We start from the raw sequence: 27,750 nt of genomic DNA on the forward strand, positions 1-27,750 counted from the left end.
GTCCTAGGAATTTTGACCAATCCTGGCATGTTTGGTATCAAAACACTCGTGAGAGCATGCGCTTCAATATTCATTAAGAAAAAGTTGAAATATGTAAACAATATGGCCGCCATATGCAAATTAGTCCTTCCGGATATATGCCCCATTCACTTCAAGAGGTAAATTTGGAGCACTGTTTCTCAGCAACCGTGCAACCTAGCAAGTTGAAACTTTGCATGCAGAATCTATCATACAGCCTCTAAAGGATGTTCAAAGGGCAACTTAATCAATCAACATGGCTGAACACCATCAGCCAATCAGCATTCAGCAGACATTTTGGCAGGCTGAATGTTGCCCAATCTGGATGATATTTGGCAGTTATGTTCAGGTGGAGACACTGTAGTGACCTGCAAAGTGCTGAAACAATCCGCCCACTGGGGGGCGCTGTTCCAAAAAAACGAGTATATGTCAATCATGCTGTACTATTTTGACATCTAATTGTTTTTGCCATATTTAGTACAGTGGCTCTGACAAATTTCTCAATACAACTATGTTTAAAAAGTGCTTTGTTCATTCATAATTGCTAATTGTTTGAAAATAGCTATATTGAAACTACTCTCTGGATATTTGGCCTATCACCTCCATTTCAGTCTTGCTGCACACTGTAGAGTCTCTAGGTAAATGTTCATTAAAAACATTTGTGAAAATTTCACATACAATACTCTCCAGGCATCAAGCAATCTGTGCGTCCTTGGAATTTCTAACCTAAATTGCTGTAACTCTGCAGTATTTGCTGTAATCTCACAATGTTAAAGACCTCTGTACAATATCACTCTGATGAAGCGCCATTTAATACAGAACTAGATTAAGAATAACTTGACATTACATGTCATATCAGAACATTCACTCCTTTGTGCCTCTTCTCAACATTAATAACAGGTGAAAGACTTTTGATCATTTTAAATGTGACAGAATGTCTCCAATTGTGTTAGACCTTCTTACACATCACCATCCTATGCTCTAGTAGGCACCATTGTGCTAGTTGGTGCTTGATGAAGCGCCATTTAATTCAGAACTAGATTTATAATAACTTCGTAATTACATGTCATATCAGAACATTCACTCCTTTGTGTTAATTTAAACTTGTTTGGTCAAACATTTCAGCTTGTTCTGCAAAGGTTCAAAGGTCAATCTGAATACCACTTTGTGAACATTCTGGTTGAAGCCACCTGATCAATACCAATAACATGTAGACACCTTTTGACTAGTTCTAACTCACTTAATGAATATCCTACAAAGTTCACTAGATTTACATGTGAATTTAAGCACTGATCAGGTTGAAAGGCCTCTGCTCAACATTAATAACAGGTGAAAAACTTGATAATTTCTAAATGTGACAGGGCATCTCCAATCATATTAGACCTTCTTACACATCACCATTCAATGCTCCAGTAGGCACCATTGTGCAAGTTGGTGCTTGAACCCGATGATTGCCGCTTGCGGCTATATTTTACTTTTTATTTTAAATGTCTTTATAAATGGAGAATATAGGCACACTTTACTAAAATCAAAATTAAAACAAAAAGGTTTTGGTATATTATTTGTTTTTTTTTTCCTGGAAGAGCTCAATAATCACTTCTCACATATATATTTTTTTTTAAAACATGACTCCCATGATTTCATAAACTCATAAGCTCCCATAATTAAAGGGCCAGCCCAATTTACACACGTCTATACCTATTCAAGGAACACACAAGTTTTGTCATTTCATGCCTATAAAGATAATAACTGCCGTCACCTCTAATAATATTTCACCTGCTTCTAATTCTTTAAAAGCTGTTTTTACATGCTATTAACTCACTTCCATCTCCTCCACGTGTGTCTGCACCTGTGTGTGTGTGTGTGTGTGTGTGTGATTGTGTGCTTTTGTGTGTGTGTAATTTAGAGTAACTGTGTAGATTTATCAAAGAAAGACAAGAGAGTCAGCAGAAGATGGAGAACAAAAAGTGTCAGCAAAGACGCAAAAATGCAACTGCAGGTACTTCCTCTGTCTCTTGCTTTATTTCTTACTGAATGCATTTGTTTGTTAGATGGAAGTTGTATTCATGTTTTTTTTTCTCACCGTTTCTGAAAACTCCATTCCAGGTACTCTGAATAATCTGTTTGCATTCACATTGAGATTTAACTAAACTATTCTAACACAAATTCTAATGTAGAATCGGTGTTCAGAAACATTGAAATGTAGGTGAGATAAAAAAAGGTATTTTCACTGTCAGAAAAAAAACTTGTGTCTTCAATGTTTATTGAAAGCAAAGTAAAAAAATATTTTATTTGAAGTAATTTTGGAAGCATTTCTGTTGGGACAGTTCAGTATGTAAACTGTATTTAATATTTTGAACATCCAGATTCAGAATATGTCTAAAAGTGAAAAACAGCAACAATGAAGACACAGTGTTTTTTATCTGACAACAACAATAAATAGAATTGAAGGTACCACTTTAAAATTAGACTACCTTTATAAAGGGTTTATAATGATTTACTTTACGGTTAGTTTATTAATGGTTACTAATTAGGTTGTAAATGTCTTAAAATCATTAATAATCAGTTATAACACATACATAGAAAGGGCAACAATGACCTGTTGTTTACCAAATAGTGAACCCACAGCCATCTATACTGTGGCCCTTTCTACGTATGTGTTACAACTGATTATTAATCATATTAAAGCATTTACAACCTAATTAGTAACCATTAATACACTAATTGTAAACCATTTATAAACCCTTTACAAAGGTAGTCTTATTTTAAAGTGGTACCGAATTGAATGTACTTTATCACATTCAACTTTGACTTTTAACCCTAATATGCAGATAGCGGAATTATCGATAGTGAATTGAATTATCAGGAATGATAAAGGGTGCAGACGGATGGGACATTCCATTTCTGTAGTTATGTGAGCATTTATCTTTACTCGAGCCACAGTGTCACGTGTACCGAGAACACCAACAAATATATAGAAGGCATTACCACCCACAGTGGACAGTACAGTGGTTGGTATTTTTCTATAAGCGACAGCATCTGTCTAGAAGCAACAGTGGCAGAAATCACACTCACATTCTCCTGTCCTGTGATGACATATTGCTATTGACATTTGTCAGTGTGAATCAGACCTGACTTATGTTCTAGTGATGAGAAAATATAATAATGCTATTTTCTGCCTGTGATGCACTTAAAAACAGGATTCAGTAACAAAAAAATATTTGTAATCATTTGTTTCATACTGTTATCTTTATTTCATATATTTTTTTGTATTATTCTACACACATTTTAATATATATTAATTATATATTAATATATATTAAAAGGTGTTTCTTTGCCACATTAGCTGGGATGCTATCATGCTTTACGCTTTACTTCAGTGTGCAGATTTGTAGTTCTCAAATGCAGTGGGTGTGGCTAATCTGCTGATTAATTTGATAATTAATGTTTATTCTGATGAATAATAGGTCTTAATCTATGTAAAGTAAAAGGGTTAATAAATTCACACTCAAGCATATCTTTTTTTTATGGAACCAAAAGTGGTTCTTTTTTGGCATCCCTTAAAGGCAAGGATTTCCTTGATTATTGAACTTTTTAAAGAAGTGAAATTAAAGTGTGAAACTCACTGCAGCGCTGCATTGAGGTGTAATAGGAGGAATAGCGGTGCTCTCGTGTCTGTGCCAGAGCTCCTCTGAGCTCAAACCAGACTCTGTAAGTTTTCCTAGGTGGCCGTGCCCAACGCTCGCGAGAACTGCGCCTCTTTCGAGAACTGCGACCTGCTTTCCAACCTGTATGTAGTTCTTACAGTTCTACAAGGACTACAAAAACCCGCTATTTGGAGTTGGTTAATTCTTTACAAAAGCTAACTAGTAGTGATGGGCACAACAGCTCTTTTAGATGAACTGAATCATTAGAATCTGTTCACTAAAAAGAATCTACGAATCTTTTGTTCTGGTCGTCTGTGCTGTACCGGAGAAGCTCCGGGGTGGGTTCAGATAGTACCAGATAAAGTATTTCTGTTTTGTAAGGAGCTAAAAATGTTAATAAGAGAGGTAAAAGGTTATTAAAACAATCAGAGTGTAAATATGTGATATATAAGTTGAGTTAAAGTGTTTTTTAAATGTTGGTATTGTATATAAAAAATGCCAGGAGATGGAGGGGCGGATTTTACGACAGTGCTGTATACATTTATTACACTCTACAACTGTAGGGGGAGTCAACGAGCACAAAATCTCAATCCTACCTAGTGGAGCTTTAAAGAACCCCTTATTATATACTATATATTGTACAGCAGTACCAGTGTAATGATTGATATATGTTTTTTTTTACCCTCCTTGCTATAACCTCCGTTGTCCAATTCCAGTTGAAAAGTTTGAAAAGATGTTTTTTCAGTGCTTTAATTGAGCCTAAAGAATAAGAACTGTGTGTAAAATACATTAAAAATGGCTATTTATTACATTTAGAACACTTTTTTGCTGTAGAGCTCCAGCACAGATGCAGTTTAGAGTCAGACAGCTGTGCAGCTGTGAGAGTTTAATCTGGGTCTACCTCCCACAGACTTACAGTAAACAAAGGAATTCATGCACATGCACACTTACCATCTCTGACAGTTCAGTCCCCCCAGTTCAGACCATCTCCTTATTGCAGTACTTAACCTTAGACATGAGCAAAAGGACAGAGCAGCACCTAGCACTGAAGAAAAGGTTAAGCATTCTGAGTCAGTGTGAGTATGAGGAACCTTTTAAACTGCTCCGCAGGGTCTGACTCCACACTGGGATCATTTTAAAGGCTTCAGTCTTTCATAGAGCTCAGTGTGGTTACACTGCTGGACTCTGGAAAAACCTCTATGGTGAGCTGTGAGCAAATGGCTCATCAAATTGATGTGATCATTTTTTTCAACGCAGTTAGCAGTGTGAACTATACTGTGTGACTTTATTGTCAGAACACTGTTCTCTGCTACTTTAGCATGACACACAGTGAACTAAGATGTTATAACATCATTAAATAAACAGGACTGCCTATATATATGCATATACAGCTCTGGAAAAAATTAAGAGACCATGTCAGCTTCTATTTATAGGTATATGTTTGATTAAAATGAATATTGTTGTTCTATTCTATTAACTACGAACAACATTTCTCCCAAATTCCAAATGAAATTGTCATTTAAAGCATTTAATTGAAAAAAAAAAATAACAGCCAATAAATGGCTGAAATAACAAAAGTGTATAATATGTAAAGAAAACAAGTTCATATTCTTAAAGTTTCAGAAAAGTTCAGAAACCAATATTTGGTGGAATAACCCTGGTTTTTCATTACAGTTTTCATGCATCTTGGCATGTTCTCCTCCACCAGTCTTTATGCCACTCCTGGTGCAAAAACAGATCAGCTTAGTTTGATGGATTGTGATCATCCATCTTCCTCTTGATTATATTCCAAAGGTTTTCATTTGGTAAAATAAAAAAAAATCATCATTTTTAATTGGTCTTTTTTTTGAGCTCTCAGATAATTTTTGCCGAAGTCTCAGATAATAATTAACATGTTAGCTAATGCCTTCATGGTTACGAAAGGTCAGGTGATGCAAAATTGGAATGGTGGAAATGTAATAATAATGTCTCATATTCTAATAATGCAAAATGATTCTTTCATTTATTTAGAGAGAAAGAAAACACAATAAAATGTTCTGTATTTAATTATATGTATGTTATCTCGGCTCTTCATGTGCTGTATTTAAACTGTAAATATGTCACTTGTCATTTTTTTTTGTCTGGTTTTAGAGTGTATATATATATATATATATATATATATTTATAGCCTGGGGTAGCCACAGTAGAGATGCTGCTGTTCCCCCTATTGCATACAGAGGAGCATCAACATGATTTTGAAGCTGTTATGTATTTTAAAGACATGCTTTTACACTGTGATATTCTACATCATTGCTGTCCAATAAACGCGCACCTCCAAAACAGAAACTTTGCAGGGGAAAGATAAAACCTTTCCATTGATTCATTAATCATGAAATATTGACACAATGCAAGGGACAAATTTGTTCTTAAATTATGTAGTAAACAAAAAAATTACAAAATGAAAGATACTCATTTTTCCTTGGACAGCAATGCTCTACACATGAAACTGATCTTTTTTTTTCTTCTTGTTCTTTGTTCTCTGTTTTTTTCTTTCTCCTAATGATTGTGCGTGTTCTCAGCAGGTTCCTCTGAGTGCTACCCGGTCTGCAGGACGTCTCCATTCCTCTAACCCCAATCTATGCGCAGAGCTCGCTGATTACCAGACCCCCGCTACACGTCTAACTGATGGCATTGAGTGTGCCAGTGATTACATCAAGCTGCAGGAGGATTTCTGCGTCATCGCTCAGAAAGGTTAGCAGTAAATGAATTCGCAGAGCGCATCAGCAGGCCTGATTGTGACAGCTGTTTTTCCCTGTTGCGATGCATCACTGGGAGATTGAATGTCATTATTTTTTTCGAAAGCTAATGGCACTGAAAGCTGTTGCTTTAGATAAATGAAGGTGTTTTGATTGTGTGTGTGTGTGTGTGTTTTGATTTAGTGCACTCGCTGCTGAAGTCTGCCTTTAACACGGTGGCCATAGAGAAGGAGAAGATCAAGCAGGTGCTGTCGGAGCAGGAGCAGTCCAGCCAGTCGTCTCAGATTGTGTCACTGCGACACTCGCTATCACAGGTCAGTCCTGACCTTTTCATACTGCTGCCACACTGACAACATTCACTACAACAACTGTGGAGAGACCTTAGAGGGACTGATGGCCCTGGAAGTCAAGCTTTACAATGTGATTAGAAGCAATAGAATTAGTGCAGGGACTGCTTCATAAATTAAAAAGAAAATGATCAAGTACATAAAGTGTGAAGTCATAAAGGACTTCCTCAAAAGACCCTCATTAATCTTTGTTAGCATGATCGGAAGTAAGATACAGTGTTAGATAGATTAGCCAGAATGAAAGAGAATACGCTGTATTTGTAATTCATCTAAGCATGGCAAAATGCAATGCCATAGCAGCCTCTTACTGTTTATTATTAATAATTCTTATTATATGTACATTTGTTATGTATATTAGTTATGTGTATCTGTCCTTGGGGCCTTTTATTCAAGTTTTTAAAATATCTAAAACTCCGTGCAGAGGTATTGGAAACCTAAGTGCTTCATTTTAAACCACTTATCAGCTAGGAAACAGCTTTTTAAAGAAACTGCTTTTTTTCCCCGTATTTTACGCACTATATAGCGCACCAGATAACAGCATACATTACGTGTCACTAGTGAAAAAACAGGGGTGTCACCATGTTTTCCTTCTAATTCAGTAGGTCCCGCTGCTGGGTGGTGGTGGGGTTAGGTAACTAACTAAGTTTAGTAAAGCTGAGCTAAGTAGACTAAGTAAAGCTAAGTAAACGTAACTTAAAAAAAAAAAAAAAAAACATTATTTTTTAAAAGTCAAACGAGTGCTGAATGTTAATCTACTCAGATGTCTCTCCTGAAAACAGTTTATTTGGGTAATATAGTAAGAGTAATGCGCTTCTATTAATTTACAGTATGCTTAGATCTCTAGATTTCCACTAAGGTTTGGTGCAGCGGCATTAGCATTAGCGGCTAGCCACTTGTAAATGCCGCCGACAGCACTACACTGAGGAACCCTGAATGTTCTGGTAAGCCATGGCGATATATTAGCTAGCGGTTGGTCCCACGTAACTTGTTTAAACACGGTAAACATGCAGGTTTCAAGCCGATAATGCTCACCTCTGATCAGCGAAAGAGCTAGCGCTTAGCATGGTTAGCGGCTAATGTTAAATCTGTTCCAGCCTAGGTACTAAATTGAAACTCTTGTGTAACGCTGTACTTTAGTGGAGTGGCTTTACTGCTCCTTACAACCTGACTGGTAAAATTTCATACATAAGACGCACCAGATTATAAGGCACACTGACGGTTTTGGGGAAAATTAAAGGATTTTTAAATGCTCCTTATAGTGTGAAAAATACGGTAGTTGAGATTATATAAGATAGGTAACAAAGCTTGGTTCCATATTTTTTTAAGATGCCCCCAGCCAGCATGTGGATTTGTTCAGTTTTATTATCTGATCACCTGATTTAACATCATTACTTATTTAAAACACCAGGTACTAATATTTTGATATATATAAAATATACTAAACTCTCATGTGGAAAACTCTGGAGGTGTTTTACAGTGGGAGTGTGAGCAATGGGAGACTGTCAGCAATGGGTGCAAAATAAAGTAGGTGAATGCATTTATTAGAAGAAGGTGTTTGCTACAGACTTAAACCGCACTGAGATACTTTATCTTGTTCTGCTCTTACATGCTGCTATAGCAAAACTTGCACTCTGGACTTTTGTTCTATTCTATTTTTATTGTGTTCTTTTATTTTATTATCTACTTTATCTATATTTATCTGTATTAACAATTGCTCTTAGGTAAACTGGACCGTCAGATCACACTTTCGTTCCACCTCATGTACCACATGTGATGCAAATGACAATAAAGTCTCCTTGAATCCTTAAATCCTCAAATCCTATAGCAGTCTTTACTGTGGTTCACTCGATCGCTGATGACTTATGAAGAATTCATTCAATGGAAGTTGATAAATTATGCAGCATGTTTTAATGTGTGTCATCATAGAAAGGAAGGAAACACATCAGAACATGAGATCAACAAACATTCCACTCTATACAGCTTTCAAACTAAGCCAATCTTCCACTCAGATCTGTGCTTGTTTTTTTTTTCTTCTGCTCTTGATTTAGGCCCTCTCCCAGAATGTCGAGCTGAAGACCCGCCTGAATCGTATCCATTCAGAGTCTGTGCTCACAGACCAGGTGGTCAGCGTCAACATCATCAGCAGCCCTGATGAGGTAGCCCACCCACAAACCACCTAACTCAGATCCACTGTTAACCCCTAATCCCTGAAGATGCTCTCATAGCTGGAAAGCATGTTAGTTTACTGAATAATTTATAATACTGAATAATACATCTGAATTACTGACTCATAAACCAGCAGTTTAAGAGTTAAACAGCAGATCCTCCTCCTGCTTACTGTGCATTTCCTGTGTTACAGAAGGTCTTATCAGAGGTGTTGTTAGTGATGCACCAAATTGATTTTTTTTGTCAGAAACTGAAACCAAATAAAATTAAACAATTGGATGAAATACCAGGTTTTTATTCATTTTGCCACTTTTTTCACAACTGCTTTAATTAAATTGCCTAAATGCATATTTTTTTTGTTTTCACAAAAAACAACATTTACAGAAAATACTAAATATTAACAATTACTGAATTATACTGATGTATTTAAGCAGGCGTTACAAAAAAAGCATGATACAGTGAATCCATTACATATACTGCTTCAGAATTTTATAAAACATTTTGTTTAAAATACAAACCCTGCCTCTGCTGCGCTGGAGTGTTAAGAGCAGCCGATGCAAACAGACTGACAAACAGCTAGCCTCATCTGGGCTGTAATGATTTAGCTGCAATGCTAGGTAACTGTTTTTCTTAGCTGGATTATATGCTGAGTTTATGACAGTCCAAAAATCCCTGTGTGAACTCCATGTTTTTATAATGTCCTGTTGGACAGTGATAGGAAGACCTCCCCATATTGTTTTTAGCTATATTCTTTGGCTCTGTTTTTTGTGTTGGAATCCAGAAAAGTGCCATTTTAGAGATAACACTGCAACATCACCTAAAATAATTTAGACATTGTTTGGTACTAATTATTTAGTCTTTTAATGTATTTGGCCAAATAAAGAAAGTGCTTTTTTTGCCATTTTCATCAGAATATTTTTAGATTTTTCATCCATGGTTCTTCATAGTAACTGTTTTTTAGTTTTTGCATAAACGGAACCACAAAATGACCCCCTCTGCTTTTGTGTGTTTTACAGGCAAGTGAACAGATCCATGTAGGGATCCCTCTCACACAACAGGCCTCCAATGAGAGCAGACTCTCCATGTCAGAATCTGTCTCTGAGTTCTTTGATGCTCAGGAAGTGCTGCTGTCGGCCAGCTCGTCAGAAAATGAGGTGAGGGGCATGAGTGGTGAGACTGGCTGTATACTTCTAAGGAAAATATAATAATTATGCTAAAGCAGCGTGCTTTTACGCATGCGGTGGTTTAGGAAGAAATGGTACACTCACCTCCTTTGTGTAACTGGGGCAGGTTGTCTGCGTCACTGAACAGTCAGGGCTTCTAGCAGTGCTTAGGGAGATGGATGTATATTGAGATTCTGGAAGTTCATCTTAGGTCTTGCAGCGTACATATGGTTTGCAGTACCAGTACATTTGCTGGTGGAATAGCTGTATACAGCTCTATAAAAAAATAAGAGACCACCTCAGTTTTCACAGTTTTCATGCATCTTGGCATGTTCTCCTCCACCAGTCTTACACACTGCTTTTGGATAACTTTATTCCACTCCTACAAGCAGTTTATGTTGGTTTGATGGTTTTTGACCATCCATCGTCCTCTTGATTATATTCCAGAGGTTTTCAATTTCAAGTTTTCATTTTTAAGTGGTCTCTTTATTTTTCCCAGAGCTGTATATGTGTATGTGTAAATATTATAATATATATATTATATATTATAATATATATTATAATATTATAATAAGTCAAGACTGTTACAAAACTGTTAAGTTGTGGGATGTGAAAATGTCATTATTTAACTGTATGTGTGTGTCTGTTAGTTAAATGAGTAATGTATAGTTGCTGTGTGTGCTGTAGTGGTAATGTAATGCTCTGTAAGTGCTCCGTCTGTATTGATTTGGACACTGTATCAGGAGCTTTAAAATGCTGCAGTAGGTTATTCTGTACTGCAGAGCATCACTACAAGTCAGTACACGCACAGAAACACACACACACACACACACACTCTGAATTAGTCAGCACTGCAAAGAGAGAGAGAGAGAGGGAGAGGAAGAGACAATGTGTGAGTCAATGTGCAGTAGTCTTAGTCGCTTAAACAAGCTTCTCTCTCTCTCTCTCTCTCTCTCTCTCTCTTTTTCTCTTTCTGTCTCTCTCTCTGTTACTCTCTCGTTCCACCTGCACCCCCCTCCAGGCCTCTGATGACGAGTCTTACGTCAGTGACGTGAGTGATAACATTTCAGAGGACAATGCCAGCGTCACTGATATTGTTTCCCGACAAAGTAAGCTCCACCCCTCCACTGTTCACCTGTTTTTTTCTCTCTCTATCTCTCTTTTGTCCTTGACTCAAAACGCTCTTGTCCATTAGAGAAGATAACTGATGTGATGGAGGGCTTCTGTGCTGCATTCTCTCATTCTGTATTTCTGTCGACCCCTCTCTTTAAAGTTCACTGTTAGCTAAGTTTGAGGAGCTCACTTCAGCTCCAGCTCCAGCTTTGGCTCTTACTAAATGAATGCTGAGTTGTGTAAAGAGAGCAGTGATTGCGCAGCACCTAATGCTAATCCAATCTAATAACCCCGCCTCACAGATGAATCATTTATCAGCCCATTACTGTAATCACGCTCGGGTTATTGAGAATATGAAAGTCATTTGCTGAGAATTGTAAACCAGTCCAGAGGACCATCCAGTTAAGTGGAATAAAGCCTAATTATAAGGATTTCAGCATCAACAGCCACTTAATTCTTTATAATGCATTTTTGATGGAATTTTAATTTGACGGAATTTGAAATGATAAATTTCATTATTGTTTTTCCCAGAGCAGCAGTAATGTACTCAGTTTACTTTTGCAGGTTTTCACATTTTCTCTTTATAATTTTTTGACTTTATGTGAATCTGGTAGTTGTCCTTTAAATTGTGTTAGCTATCACATGAAGAATGGACCAATAAAAAATACTCCAGATATACCTGAAATACAGTATTTTTACATTGACTTCCATTGAAAGTTAGAAACATTATTTTCATCACCTGTAATGTTGCCATTTTTTATGTAAGCCATGATAGTGATTATATCACTGGATTAAATGCATTTAGCTGATAAATTGCCATCTGTCAGATAAGTATCCATTAAAAAATCAATAGATTTTTTAATTCATAAGTAGAAGCTGCTTTATTACAATCTGATTTTAATAATAAAAAAACACTCAAATCAATCCTGGCATGTTCCAGCTGTTCCACATTTTTTAAACTATTTTTGCTGTTTTTTCTCTATTTTTTCTTTACATTGTGTCACAATTTCACAAGTTAAACAATAGAAATGTTCCAAAATTAATTCATTTTTTACTTCTATTGAAAATGTTAAATTCTTTTGTATAATGTAATAGTGATACTATGAATTTTCTATTAAAAGGTTTCACCTTGCACATAGCCCTTTAATGAAAATCAGACTATATCAAAGAACTTTATAGATGACAAAATTTATTGACTTATTTTCAAATGGCAACTTCTTGAAAAGAGAAAAACCTTGAAAAACTAGATTTAACTAATTTTTTTTTGTCATTGTGAAGCATTTCTATTGGTCCTTTCATCGTGATTTTTACACAGTATTAGGATCAACTGCATAAACAAATATAAAGAAGAATATAAAAAAGAATACATTTTTCATCTGTGTAATTATGTAATTATGCAACTGCATATGAAGATTTGTTTTATATTTTTTAAAATAGTGTGCAATATTTTCTTTACTTATGAGATAAACCCTGTTATCAGAATTATATATGCTCTATGCTTTGGCTCCAGTGGCCTGGTAGTGTAATCTCTGGCTCTGTTAGATAAAGTAGCTTATATTCACATTTCGCTGCTCCTAGAGCACCTTGATTCCTCTAGCAGTCAGCATGCCATGCAAATACTGCAGAAAAATCCGGTTAGCCAAGATAGCTCAGAGCACAGGAGGTGAGCTGTCCCAAATACATGCCTTTAAGGTATAACACCATGTCTGCTCTCTGCAGTCAAGCCTGTGATTCAGTGATACTAGTGCTGATTCTCTAATCCTCTCTTTTCTTTTTAATGTTATGTTATTTTATACAACAGATATGCTTAGGATCGTAGAGCCAGCACTAACACACCCATGTTTGGTACCCGCAGTGCCGAATGGAGATCTGGCTGGGGGAGCGTTCCGTAACGGCCGGCGGACGTGCTTGCCTGCCCCTTCCCCTGACACCTCCAACATTAACCTGTGGAACATCCTGAGGAACAACATTGGTAAAGACCTGTCTAAGGTCTCGATGCCTGTGGAGCTGAATGAGCCTCTGAATACCCTGCAGCACATGTGTGAGGAGCTGGAGTACACAGAGCTGCTGGACAAAGCCGCCGAGACGGATGACCCTTATGAACGCATGGTACAGTTTTAAAGTTCTCAGTCATCTTCAAATGCTAATATTTTACACTTGTTGCAGCGCTGGGCCTGATGTACTTTTGCATGTGTTTTAAGGTCAAATCAGATTAATTTTATCTGTGTGTTACGTGTAATATCATAAATAGGCAGTTTAAAGCCCATGAACATAAACAGAGGGTTGAGCTAATAATGGATTGAGATATATTGTATAATATATATAATATTGTATAATTGTGTAAATGTTCTGAGATACTATCATTTAAAAAAAAAACAGCAGGTGATAAAGCAGCTAGAGGGAAAACACAAACCGCAATATTTTTTAGGGAAAGACCTTGGCTGAATTTATTTTACAGATGAACTTTCGAAAATCAACTACAGTTGATTTTATATAAAAAAGGGAAAAAAAATCAGGCATCTTTAATCTGTAATCAGGTTTAAGTCCCAGACAAATATAAAATTAGATCACAACTCTAAGTTTATACCATCGTTTAAGTTAATATCCACAAACTTGTGATCAGACAGAGAAGTTTTTTGTACCGTATTTTACGCACTATTGGGTGCACTGAATTATAAGGTGCACATCAATAAACATCAATTTTATGGTATATTTTCATACATAAGGTGCAGTTATTTCCGACCCTGCAATGTGATTGTCTGAAAGGAGTTCTATGAGTGCCATTATCAGCTGGTAATGCACTGTAACCGAAGTTCTTCATGTATTACTCCGCCACATACAGGTAACCTGTATGTGTGCATCTACAAGCCGAACAGCACAGCTACAAACAGAGCAATAATGGAACTATTTTAAGTGTTTATAACCAAACAGATCATATTTTCTCATCCTCTTTAAATCTTTTAATAAACATCTATAATGGAACTGTTATAAGCCCAATAATACACTCAAGGTTCGTGCTATAACGTGTAATATTAGTAATATTGGTGGAGCAGCATTAGCGGCTAACCACTAGCGCTCGGCCTGCAGGCTACAGGCTGATAATACTCACCTCTAAACGGCAGTAAAGCTAGCACTTAGCGTGGTTAGCGGCTAATGCTAATACCGCTCCAGCCTTGGTACCGTAGAAACCAAACTGAAACTCCTGTATAACGTGTGGACGGTAGGCAAAAAAAAAAAAAAAAAGTAGCGTTTCAGATTATGTGGGCATGGCTCCCACATGTCCAACCTCCAACCCATTGCACATAAAAGTATTTGCATCAATCTTAAAAACAGCATGATAATTCTAGTTTTAAGAAGAGGAGTAATCTTTGGCTTGGTTGGTTGGTAAAAATAAGTTATGTTTTTCATACATATATTCGTAGAAATGTTATTTGATGAAGAAAATTTAATAAAATACAGGAAAAGGTTAAGATGTGGGCCCTTTACACCATATGGCTGGTAAACGTAATGGTAATTTCAAGCACGTTATGAACACATCTTGTGGTTGCATCATGGCAGCATCATTGCTCTTGCTTAATGTACATATATTTGGCCCTTATACGCTTTGTTTAAAGCATATAATGTTCTCTAGCAACACAATAGATTACATTAATCATTTAATCCAGGCCATGAATTAAACTATAATTTTAGCGTTTTACTTTTGACCTTCACAAAATGCTGTTAGTTAAATATTGGTACATGCATTTGAGATTAGAAAACTGTCCCAAAAATATACAATATAGAATAATACAGCCTAGCATAAAACAAGGCCAAGGAAAGGCAGTGTTCTCCATTGGGGAGCGTTTGCAGTGCAGCGCTCGATGACAGGCAGAATAAAGCACTGAAGTAATGTCACCTATAGAAGGACGAGCTCTTCCTACAGCAGGTAGCTACATCCCCTGTGGATTATAGGTGTAGTTGTGTGAGCATGTGTGTGTGTCTGCATTTGTTCAGGGAATAAAGGACCTCTGAGGTAAAAACTCCCCATGCTGCCTCTGGCCTCATTAAGTCTGTTTAACTTCATTGTAGCGTAGCCTCATTTCAGCTGTGGTGGCCCTCCCACACACGCTGCATTTAAATCACCTTGCTTCCTGTGTCCTTCAGATTGATGTTTCACTAAAGGCTCAGCCTCTGGATCTACACTAGTTTTAAGCCTTTTATATCTCTTTATAAGCTGGAGTTCATTTGATTTTCTTTCACTGAACGTTTCCGTTTCTAATGTCTTAGTCTGTAGCAGAAGTGTGTGTGTGAGCGTGAGTGTGTTTAATATTTATTGATGGATTTGACTGTAGCTGGTGTTTGTGTCCTGCTGCTGTGTCTCTGTAGGCGCTGGTAGCTGCGTTTGCCGTCTCGGCGTACTCCTCCACATACTACCGTGCAGGCAGCAAGCCCTTTAACCCCATACTGGGAGAGACTTATGAATGTATCCGGGAAGACAAAGGCTTCTGCTTCTTCTCTGAACAGGTAAGCAGCATTTTTAGGCCTAGGTTTCTTCTGTGCTGTGGTGGGTTATTGGGTAATTTTTTGCAATCTTAAGGACATAAAAAAAAATGTACAAAGGTTTGCAACAAACCTCACACTGGGGTAATCAGCATATGTCCATAGTGTAGATAAATCAGTATCTGAAAAAAAAAAAAAATATATATATATATATATATGCTTTTTTGGAAAGGTTACAATATTTTGTTTATAAAGTTGTTTCTAATAATTCGGTAATCAGCAAGTGCAATAATACACTTATACTCATACTGGTATCTATGCATCCCTATTCTGTCAGCCATCAAACTAAGCTAAACTGCTTAAATTGTTGTACCAGGAGTGACATACTTTTATCCAAAAGCAGTGTGTAAGACTGGTGGAGGAGAACATGCCAAGATACATGAAAACTGTGAATAAAAAACAGGGATATTTTACCAAATATTGATTTTTGAACTTTTAAAACTTTATGAATATGAACTTGTTTTCTTTGCATTATTTAAGGTCGGAAAGCTCTGCACCTTTTTTGTTATTTCAGCCATTTCTTATTTTCTGCAAATAAATCCTTTAAATGAAAATATTTTTATTTGGAATTTAAGCAAGGTTGTCTGTAGTTTATACAATAAAACAACAATGTTCATTTTACAAAAAACATATACCTATAAATAGCAAAATCAGAGAAACTGATTCAGAAACTGATCCCTTAACTGGTCCCTTAATTTTTGTTCAGAGCTGTATATTTATTATATAATTTTTAACTAACATTACAGTTAGTTATTCCAGTGCTGCCACATGGGATATTTTGGGATATAGTAACACAGCTCGTCTTGTGTTATGCAATGTCTCTAAGTGTCTGGGAGTGTGTGTGTGTGTGTGTGTGTGTGTGTGTGTGTGTGTGTGTGAACACATTTGTGCACCTGTCCTCTGGCAGAGACTCTCCTCTGTGTGATTGTGAAAGGGTCTTTGTTAGCCGAGTTCCATTACCCCAGTGCAGCAGGCGTTTGTGTATTTGTAATCAAATACATAAAACCCATTATGGCAAAAAGTAAAAAATAAAGATATGTTTGCAGATTGACCATTACTTAGCTTATAAATTTTATTATCTTATTAATTTAATTAAATGTCAATATGTGTAGCAAGCCTCAGTGATCCTGTGTTCTCAAAATTCTGTATTAAACACTTTACTTGCATATTTTATAAACAGTGAACATACAGAAGCCTTTTTTGCATCACATTCTTAATCTGTACTCATTAATATGGAGTCCTCCGCCCTTCTGAAGCTCTAACAGCAGGTTTCGACTCCGCAGTTATTGAGTCAGCAGAGCGTTGGCAACTTTTATGCACTATGTGCCTCAGCTCTCTGCTCTTACCCTGCTCTGTATGTGCTCTGCCACAGTGGCTGACTTGCTGTACACTTGCACTTTTCTATAATATCACCCCCAATTGGCATCCTATTTCAATATCACAATTGAATCCATTGAGCATTTTAGAACTACTCATATTGTCAGTAATGTTTGTAAAGACTACATTGCTAGGTGCTAGATTTTATACGTTGGGGTCAATCACCCAGAATTCAAAGTTTTTCCACAAACATTTAGACATATTGTGGTCCAGCTGTTTCTCTGCATACTGTCTCTTTCCTCGTTTTTTATTGGTCATGACCTAGGTAGCAGTGTCTAATAAATTGGACAGTGAGTGGATACAGTGTTTAAAAACTCCAAAAGCACTACTGCGTCTGATCCATTCATACCAGCACAACACACACTAACAAATCAACATGATGTCAGTGTCACTGCAGTGCTAAGAATGATCCATTGCCCAAATATTAAATCAGTGGTGGTCTCTCCTGTGGGGTGCTGATCATTGAAGAACAGGGTGAAAGGAGGATAATAAACAGGGTTCGTACAGTCATGAAAACCCTGGAAAAGTCATGGAATTTGAAAATAGCAATTTCCAGGACTGGATAATTTTGGAAAAATAAAAATACTCTAAAAGTTTTGGAAAAGTCATGGAAATTTTGTTTACAATTTTTTTTTGTTATTGACGAGGAATATTTATTTTGAGATAAGAGAACAAATAAATCAGCTCAGAGTTGATTTAGAGAGTAATTTAGCCCTACACAATGCAGCTCTCAGGATCTGACACACATTTTATTATTGAAGATTGTGTGTCAACATTTTTACCAGATTAATTTTAGGCCTACTGTCACCAATTTTGACTAGTTTTAGTTATTTTTTGTTTTTATTCTCCATGTCTACACTGATGTTTTAAAATTGTATGGTCATGAGAAGTTGCCTTGAAGGCATGAAAAAGCCATGACAAAATCATTTAAATTTTATTGGTTAAAAGGTGTATGAACCCTGAATAAAGTATGCAAAGAAACAGAAGGACTACAGTCTGTAATTATAGCTACAAACTACAGTTCTCATATATGCTAATTGAAGCTGTTAAATGGTCAGTATTATACACAAGGACATGGTGGGAAATGATGGCTAAAAACAAACAGAATGTATGATTATAAACATGTTTTCCTCTTGGTCATTTATGGATCTCTCTCTATCCATCTTTGTTCAGGTCAGCCACCACCCTCCAGTCTCTGCCTGCCACTGTGAGTCCAAAAACTTCACCTTCTGGCAAGGTAAGACTGGGGTTTACATTATTTTTTCATTCCTCCCTGAGGGGATTTTAATGAGAACCTGGTGCAAAACTCCTTTAATATCCATGCATTTACCATTATAGTTATATTGCAGTTATTGTTAATTAAGCTGTATAATTTTCAGTGGTGTGCAGTGCAGTACAGTGCATAATGTGCTTTAAGGTTTTGGTTTTGATACGTGTGTTAACTGTGTGTGTTTGTGTGTTTTAATGTGGTCTGTTAGATATCAGATGGAAGAATAAGTTCTGGGGGAAGTCTATGGAGATCCTTCCCATTGGGACAGTCAATGTGATGTTTCCCAGGTACAGAACTAATATTGATTCTTAATGTGTTCACATTGTATATTTTTCTTAACTGAGACTTAAATATGTAATATTTATCTGTAGCTATGGTGATCACTATGAGTGGAATAAGGTGACTACCTGTGTGCACAACATACTGAGTGGAAGGAGGTGGATTGAGCACTATGGAGAGGTCACTATCAGAAACACCAAGAGCAGCACCTGCATTTGCAAAATGACCTTCATTAAGGTATTAAACAGAACACAATCGATATTTCACATGATGTTTTTGTGCTTCTACCTCCCTTAAATTTCCTAGTTTTCATTTATTGTGTGTGTGTGTGTGTGTGTGTGTGTGCAGAGTAACTACTGGAGCTCCAATGTGAATGAGGTACAGGGCTTTGTAATGGATCAAGAGGGGAAAGTGGTTCACAGGCTGTTTGGAAAATGGCATGAAGGTCTATACTGTGGAGTCCCACCATCAGCTAAATGCATCTGGAGACCAGGTACACCTGTTTGTGGTTAGAGAAGGATCTATATTATGTGTTATGTGCAGGAAGATCAGTAGATGTTGTAAGATAAACATGTGTTTTCAGAGAATGCAATTTCAGTCCAGACTTTATGAATGGATTTTTTTTCATAGAGGTGGAGGCAGTAGTCAGCTGTGTATTCATATTCGCTGACTATCAGCTCAAAAATGCAATCAACCAATATTTCTGGTCAGAAAATATGATCCATACTTTCTGCAGCTCTGTGCGAGGTTTCTTAGTTAACCAGTAGATGGCAATATTGATCTTATTCACAGCTGCAAAACCCCATTAAAGCCAGTGGACAAATCCCTAATCTATGTGTACAGATTTCATGTTAAGAGACAGTGTACAGAACATTAGAGAAGATGAACATATAAACTTATGAACAAGAGACCACTTCAGTTTCCGAATCAGTTTCTCTGATTTTACGGTTTATAGGTATATGTATGCGTAAAATCATTGTTGTTATATTCTTTAAACTACATACAACATTTCTACCAAATTTCAAATAAAAATACTGTCATTTAGAGCATTTATTTGCAAAAAAGATGCAGAGCTTTCAGACCTCAAATAATGCAAAGAAAACAATTTTGTATTTATAAAGCTTTAAGAGTTCAGAAATCAATATTTGCTGGAATAGACCTGATTTTTAATCACAGTTTTCAAGCATCTTGGCATGTTCTCCTCCACCAGTCTTACACACTGCTTTTGGATAGCTTTAGGCCACTCCTGGTGCAAAAATTCAAGCAGTTCAGCTTGGTTGATGGCTTGTGATCATCCAGCTGCCTCTTGATTATATTCCAGAGGTTTTCAATTTGGTAAAATCAAAGAAACTCATCATTTTTAAGTGATCTCTTATTTTTTCCAGAGCTGTAGATTCTACTCTGTGGTTAAAAATTAAAGTGTATGTTTGTTCATTTTGTTAGTCTGCTGTTTTGACTGATCCTATCCTGTAAAACAGTGCAGACCCTAGTTAAGCACACTGAACTGACTGATGGATCCTGAAATGTGCTTGCAAAGTAGAAGCATCATAACCTTTGTTAATTCTCTATGAAGGCATGTAACACTGTTGTCAGACTTCTTTGCATCCAATTGGTTTAGAGGCACACGTTTCTAAATTGCTGCATTATAAATGATTCATTGATAATGGAAACTATTGGAGATGGTTGTGTTACGATGATTATATTACCAGCAGAGAAAATGTAAGCTACATGATAAGGCTATGTAACACTAATAAGTGCAACTTTGGATTGAGTTACATAATTTATTCTGATCCTTTTGCAAATAATAACCGCTAGTCAGAGTTTATCAGCAGTAGATAAATCTATGAAATGCAATGCTTTAGGAATTGTGTCATTCTCAAGCATTTAGCAAATATAATATCAGGTTTTCACTTCAATCATGCTGAATCAGACCTAATTTATTAATTAATAAATTATTTAATAAGTGTAATTATATGAGGTTTGGTTGGATGGAAGTCATGCAGCCCCAGCTCCCTTCACTATACCCATCATGCGGTGAATGTGTTTTTACAGGATCCATGCCTACAGACTATGAGCTCTACTATGGCTTCACTCGTTTTGCTATAGAGCTAAATGAGCTCTGTCCTGAGATGAGGGACCTGCTACCTCCCACAGACGCTCGCTTCAGACCAGACCAGAGGTATACACATATACTTTCATATACACCCACAGATGAATAATTCAGACTACATCACACACACAAACACAGATCCCTGGGGGGAACAAATAGGACCAGCCCTGGAACACATAACTACCCACTTCACGTGCACACACACACACACACACACACATAGGCTCACATTCACATGACTCATTACTCTGCAGTCAGAGATGCATTTGATCACTCCCAGATCATAGAGACTGTGTGCTACTGCCATCATGTGGAGCAGACATCTCACATCTATCGGCTACCTCCAAATATTGAATTCCAGTCAAATTCCATTTTTGAAGACAATCTTTATGAAATAAATCCAAGAACAATTCTGTGATTAGATCACAGGAGCTCCAAAAGCATCCAGGAACTTATTGCACTGTAAGACCTCATCTTCCTCTTTTCTACAGGTTTCTGGAAGAAGGCAAAGTGGAGCTCGCCTCCGCAGAGAAACAGAGAATTGAGGATCTGCAGAGGAGCAGGAGGAAGTGGCATGAGGAAAACAACACCAAACACCAGCCACGCTTTTTTAAGTGAGTCTCCATCTGTGATTTTGTTTAGTCCTTTTAAATCCATGGGAACACATTTTGATTGATTTGATTTTTTTGTATAATACTTGGTGTGTATGTCGTGTGAAGCATTCAGCAAAGTTCAAATAGGAACACAAAAATAGAAACATAAAAATGACTCTTAAATTGGTCATCTTGGTGATTGGTCATGGTCTTTATATTCTAATGAACATGCTTGACTGAAAGCCCTGTATCACATGGCACCGCACAGCTCAGAGACAGGGTAGTTTTGTTTTTGTGGCTTTTTACTTTGAACTGTGGTCATCATTTCACAGAACTAAATGTTTTACGGAGGTCTTTATATCTGTAAATATTAGGAGTGTCAAGATTTTGATATTTCATCGAAATGATGTCATGGTCTCAAGCATCGAAGTCAAAAAGAGGATCGACGATCCCTCCCGCAAATGGCGCAGCACGCTACGCAAATGGCGCAGCACGCTGTAACTCAAAGAGCAGCTCTTTCTCCAGAGAATGTGGACATTCTCATCTTCTTAAAGAAAAACTTGAAAATATAAAAATAACAGTGGTTTTGTCTAGCCTCAAATATGTTAATAGTTTTGGTACCTTAAGGAGCATCTTCCTCTCAGATAAAGTTAATAATATAACTTTGTTAAAGAAATAAACTTGTCATTCTCAGGGACCGAAAAAGTCTTAAAGTCTTTTTTTTAATGTTTACCTGTTAAAGTAGGATAGAGATCAGTTTGTTAAGGCTCTAATTGTTCTATTATTTTTTACATGACTGTTCCAGTATTTTTTTTTATTTATGTTGTTATGTGCACACTGCTGCTACCAAAAAAGCCACTAGATGGCATTACAAATATATCTTAATTAAATTATTTAAATTTGACCATTAGTGCTTAATGTGGTGTATTACTTGTACCACTTTGCATCACTTATATTAAGCCCACCTTTTGAAATAAGATATTGTAAAATTGATGAATCAAACAAATGAATGACCATAGACTAATCTAAAACTGGCCTCTCTGCTGTTAAAAAAAAAAATCGAGAATCGAATCGAAACGTGACCCTAAAATCGGAAATAAAATCGAATCGAGAATTTCGAGAATCGTGACACCCCTAGTAAATATTTAACAAAATGGTGCTATGCAGACCTGATCTTTCTTGCAGTGATACGCAGGATGGCGTCTTTAACCACGCAGTGAGGAAAAGCCTGGTTAAACCCCTGACTCTCTCTCTCTCGCTCACACAGACAGAGCCTTGAAAGTGTGGTTTAAGCCAGGCTTCACCTCACGGTCCGCACGATCCGCACATCTTGTCCTCTGAGTAAAGTTACTGAAGCTGTCCTCAGATGAATTTTATGTACAAGAACTAAGAATCAACAGAACTAAAAGTCGAATTAAAAACAAACCAAAAAGAGTTGATATGTGATGGTGAATTATAAGTAGTCATGTGAATCTATGCACACTAACAAAAAGCTGGCATAACTGGGTAGGTGAACCACAGATTTAGCAAACACGCAGAAAACAGCATAGTTAGCTAGCTTAGTAAGATGTTTACTAAAAAAAAGAATTCAAGATCTCTCAAGTTTTCCCAGAGTTGAAAAGAGGGTGGAGTCATTTTAGTCATGTGATCGAGAGGAGAGCAATACTGGTGGAAAACAGAAAATATTCATTAGATTATGTTGTTTAATTACTTATTTTATTAAAGTGTGTTTTGGTGTGACAATCAAAGATATATTTATTATAATACACCTGTAATATATCATATACAGCTCTGGAAAAAATTTACCACTTTAGTTTCTGAATCAGTTTGTCTGATTTTGCTATTTATATGTATATGTTTAAGTAAAATTAACATTGTTGTTTTATTCCATAAACTACAGACAAAGTTTCTCCCAAATCCAAATTAAAATATTGTCATTTAGGGCATTTATTTGCAGAAAATGAGAAATGGCTGAAATAACTAAAACGATGCAGAGCTTTTAGACCTGAAACAATGCAAAGAAATCAAGTTCCTACTGGTGCAAATATTTAACCAGTTCAGCTTGGTTTGATGGCTTGTGATCTTCCTCTTGATTATAATCCAGGGGTTTTCAATCATCCTTTTTAAGTGGACTCCTTTTTTTCCCGAGCTGTACTATCTATAATTTCTATAGATACTTCTATAATATTCTATATTACTTGGTTTTAAAACATACAAAGAACCCCTTGCCAACTGCTAAGCATGAGGGTGGATCCCAAAGCTTGTTGTGTTGTGTGGCAGACAGAGGGACAAGAAACATTGTTGGACGAATGATAGGTGTAAGAATGAATTTTACTAAACATCAGCTAATCAGGGGGGCAATTGTGACACAGCTTACTAAAGTTAATGGTGTTTGTGGTTTTTTTTTTTTTTTTTTTACTATTCACAGGAAAGTTGTGGACTCAAACCAGAGAGAGAGGTGGGTGTCCAATAACACATACTGGGAGCTGCGCAAGGATCCAGGCTTCCAAAAAATGGAAAACCTTGAGTTGTGGTAGCATCTGTACAATACCTGTACCAAACATATCACCATTGCTACAGACTATAGAAGCTTTACCTATGCACAATACTGCTTACCGTGAAGCGCAGTGAAGGGACGGAAGTTACCGACAGCTTTGCCACGGCTCCAGATACGCACTTCTGAAGGAAAGCAAATGAAAATTGAATGAAGATGGACTCTGCACTCCGCTGCTCCACCCCTCCCACCCCCACCCAAAATCACCAGATCCCTCACCAGAGCTACATGCAGAGACAAGGTCGTTGTCAAAGCAAGGGTCGTAGTAGAGTTGTAGAGCTATCCTAACAAAGCCTGTTGGGCTTTTCGTTACGTCCTTGCCTTAAGAAGCCGCTTCTTAAAAGCCCAATTTTGCGCTTTTAGTCGAAACCCATTTGATTTCAGGAAGTGCTCTGATTTAAAACTGATCTCTCGGTTGCATAAAACCAGTATCTACAGTAAATATCCTGCATGTTTAGATGGCAGCTTTCATTGGCATATGCTATAATTACTTATCAACACATAATTTGTAGATTTAAAATGTAACAGTATTTTTGTATTTAAAAAAAAGAAAAATGGAGCTGAGAAGCTCTTTGCCAGTGTAGGGTCGGTGGATAGACCCAAACGGTGAAGCAGAAATAGACCAGCCAGTCCCATTCATGATTTCTGAAAAGGGAATGTTCCTTTTCATTCAGCTCCATCTGCTATCTTTCAGCGTTCTCTAGGGAATAAGAACTGGACTTGCCTCAGTGAGGTTAGTGAATTAGTTCAGTGACTAGAAACTATATACATATATATATCTTGACAAGTTTCATCTCCATGTGTTCTCAGAATAATGTGTAATACTTGTAACACACCCAAAGATTCTGGCCTGTTGGCAGAGGTCTGATACTGATAGCAGACTGGCTCTGCAGCTCCAGGGCATTTGAGCAGCCCACGACCTACTGTCTTCTGTTCTGTCCCGGCTTTGAATAGCAGTTCTGACAAAAGCCTGCAGTTTTCCGTCCTCTGTGGATTTAAAAAACAAAGATCGGAATGCGATCAGGATGTATTTTACATTGACTTTTTAATTTAATTATCAGACTAACATACAAATGTATGTGTTACTCTAATTTCGTAGTAGAAGCCATTTAGTGCATTTAGTTTATTTTAAATCTATATATACATAAAGAGACATAAAAAATATATGTTCTCAGTGGCACACTTGAGATACACACTACTCGCTCGCGGCCCAAGCAAGTTAGCGATTTTTTTTAGCGATGCCACTTAACAGAAGCTTCAACCTCCTTTAAATGTTCTCACAACATCTTGTGTTTTAATATTTTTACTGTATGTGAGTGTGTGTGGGTTTTTTCTGTTTGTTTGTTTGTTTTAAAGGGATTTAACTGTTAAGTGTTGAACAGCGTTATGGAATGTAAACGTATTAGGACGCCGGTCAAACTTGTGCAGATTTTACAGCTGTGGTGTGTGCACCAGGTACAGGACTGCCTCAGCCCCACTTCTTGCTGCATGACTCAAGTGCTGCTCAGAACGAACACTGCTGCTGTTTCAATGCTGCACCAGAGACATCTACTGGCCACCCCTAAAATTTTCAAATTAAGAGTCCACGATTTCAAGGCTGTTGCACGCCAAAAAAAACATCCTTTCAGTGGAGGTAAACAAGGCGACGCTGGCACAGTACTGTATATCGACACACAGCGGCACTCAGGAGCTCTGAGCACTGTTGAAATTCACTTCAATGCTGCACTGAAATTATTGGGTTTTATGTAGATTTTAAGACACAAGTCAAAATCAAGTAACTTTTTGGTTTCAGTTTAATGTAATAATGAAAATTCCTGAGTGACACCCTGTGGTTGCCCTTGCAGTCCTTGGGTGCTGCTGCGCTTCACCATGTTTGTCGGCGCCAGTGTGCATACCTCCGTTTAAAACAATAATTTTTGCATTGCCTGCAACAGTCTTAAAATCTTCTTGGATCAGGTGTAATAAAATGCAAACGTGAATCAAGGTGTCAGAAACTTTGAGACAGACTGTTGAAACCATTTTAAAACAATTTCTTAAAGAGTCTCTGTTAGCGAAGATGATTGTGGATGATATATTTGGGCAGTTTTTTGTTATTCTGATTCTAACCAAAGAGGGTTCTTTTTACATGTAAAAAAAAAAGTGTTTAAGAAGAGTTTATGTTGCTGTATGAATGTTTCCATAGTTCTCTTTTACCCAGAAGATATTTGCCCACAACACAACTTCTCAACCAAAATAGCAGGTTTGCTCCATAAGTACTGGTGATGATTCCAGTTCTAGACACTTTGGTCACAAAATCTACTTCTTTTTAATGCACACAGGACTGGTTGCATCGATTATGGTGTGATTCTCTGGAGTCTGGATCTTTTCCACTGTAATGTAGACTAAGCTGGAGTTTATCTCTGTTTTTCCTTCCCAAACAAGTTGCCGGAGACAAAGTCAGGTGTTTATTTTAGATTGTTTATGTAGATTATATGGCACAAAACAAAAATATCTTTTAGAATGTCATGTCAGTAGATGACTGAAATACTTACTGATGGTAGAAAAAAAGTTAAAGAAAAGCTGTGTGATTAATGTAGTTTGTTACATATCTCTAAACAAAACTTCTCTCTCACTGTAACAGAACCATATCTTATTGTTGTATCAGTCCCACTTGCTGTGCCTTAACGCATCTGTAATCACATTAACTCACACTACCGCACAAAGATCATAATGTTTCCTCTCAAATACTCAACACACCCTATTTACTGCACATTAATGCACTTTTCCCCCTTACAGTAGCTCCCTGCTGCTCAGAGCGGCAGCAGCCCAGCGCTTTCAGACACCAGATACAACCTCTGTCCTTAACCCTGTTAATTCTAGACCTGAGAAAAACAAGCATGTACAGTACGTAGAGCCTTTTAACAACTAAATCAATGCAGTCACCTTATAAACTTGAGCAGTCCTGGTGCAACTATTTGTATTAGACATTTTAGCATCATATATACATGTACATTTTAACGCAACCAGAGTAAAGAGCAGCAACACAACAGAAATTTCCCATTGCTTTTAGCTCAAAAGGAGAGACCACAGAACTCTGACTAGCTCATCTGTTGTCAAGTTTTTCTAACTGCATGTGTACATGACATAGCCTGCCAATGAACATTGCTGATGCCTTATAAAGACGTTTCCTTTCATTTCTGGTTGGTTTGTTTGATTATTTATTATGTTTCCCCTTTTCTCCAGACCAACACCCTGTGTGGTAGCGTCTGGTCAAAATGAATCCATTTTTTCGATGGGTTTGTTCTGAACAAGTGCAATTGTATAAATACATATCTCTATCTCTCCATGATCACTGTACACAGCTGCTACCTAGTGCTTGTTCTAATATACCAAACTACTGGAAATGACTGTGGCCCTGTATTATTCTTTATGGGACAGATCACACAAGTGTGCTGTACATTCACAAGGAATGGACCATAGTTGGTTATATAGTAGCAGTCAAAAGTTTGGACATTAAAATCACCCTAAAATCAGTGGTTTTTCATTATTTTAAAATTTCTGCATCGTAGATCAATAGATCAATATTAAAGTCACCAAAGCTATGAATAAAAACACATGTAAGTATTTGGTAAACAAAGTGTTAAACATGCCAGAATATGTTATGTATATTTTAGATGCTTAAAAGTAGCACCTCTTGCTTAGATGACAACTTGCACATTTTGGTATTTCTCAGTCAGCTTTATGAGATATTCACCTGATTTGGCTTTCAGTTAACAGCTGTGCTTCTCAAGAGTTAATCTACTAAACTACTTGATTTCCTTGCCCCTTGCTTAATGTGTTTAAGAGCATCAGTTGTAAAG

The 27,750-nt window shown here is 37.0% G+C and overlaps 1 protein-coding gene across 7 annotated transcripts in view; it reads left to right on the forward strand.

Moving 5' to 3' along the window:
* The window catches only part of osbpl6 (oxysterol binding protein-like 6), a 104,280-nt gene extending 78,822 nt beyond the window's left edge, over positions 1–25,458 (forward strand). For 3 of the 7 annotated variants that reach the window (XM_022680322.2, XM_022680324.2, XM_022680326.2), the window contains exons 9-23: positions 1,925–2,017; positions 6,224–6,395; positions 6,584–6,714; positions 8,796–8,903; positions 9,930–10,067; positions 11,098–11,185; positions 13,045–13,298; positions 15,555–15,692; positions 18,279–18,342; positions 18,584–18,662; positions 18,747–18,891; positions 19,003–19,147; positions 20,707–20,833; positions 21,256–21,378; positions 23,786–25,458. In XM_022680322.2, the coding sequence (XP_022536043.1) occupies positions 1,925–2,017; positions 6,224–6,395; positions 6,584–6,714; positions 8,796–8,903; positions 9,930–10,067; positions 11,098–11,185; positions 13,045–13,298; positions 15,555–15,692; positions 18,279–18,342; positions 18,584–18,662; positions 18,747–18,891; positions 19,003–19,147; positions 20,707–20,833; positions 21,256–21,378; positions 23,786–23,894 (1,914 nt within the window). In that variant the 3' untranslated portion in view covers positions 23,895–25,458. The remainder of the gene's footprint in view (positions 1–1,924; positions 2,018–6,223; positions 6,396–6,583; positions 6,715–8,795; positions 8,904–9,929; positions 10,068–11,097; positions 11,186–13,044; positions 13,299–15,554; positions 15,693–18,278; positions 18,343–18,583; positions 18,663–18,746; positions 18,892–19,002; positions 19,148–20,706; positions 20,834–21,255; positions 21,379–23,785) is intronic. The other 4 variants (XM_022680323.2, XM_022680325.2, XM_022680327.2 and 1 more) reach the window with 3 other exon arrangements.
* Positions 25,459–27,750: the final 2,292 nt, after the last annotated feature.

The sequence above is a fragment of the Astyanax mexicanus genome, chromosome 11, assembly GCF_023375975.1.
Source record: "Astyanax mexicanus isolate ESR-SI-001 chromosome 11, AstMex3_surface, whole genome shotgun sequence".
Classification (NCBI taxonomy): domain Eukaryota; kingdom Metazoa; phylum Chordata; class Actinopteri; order Characiformes; family Acestrorhamphidae; genus Astyanax; species Astyanax mexicanus.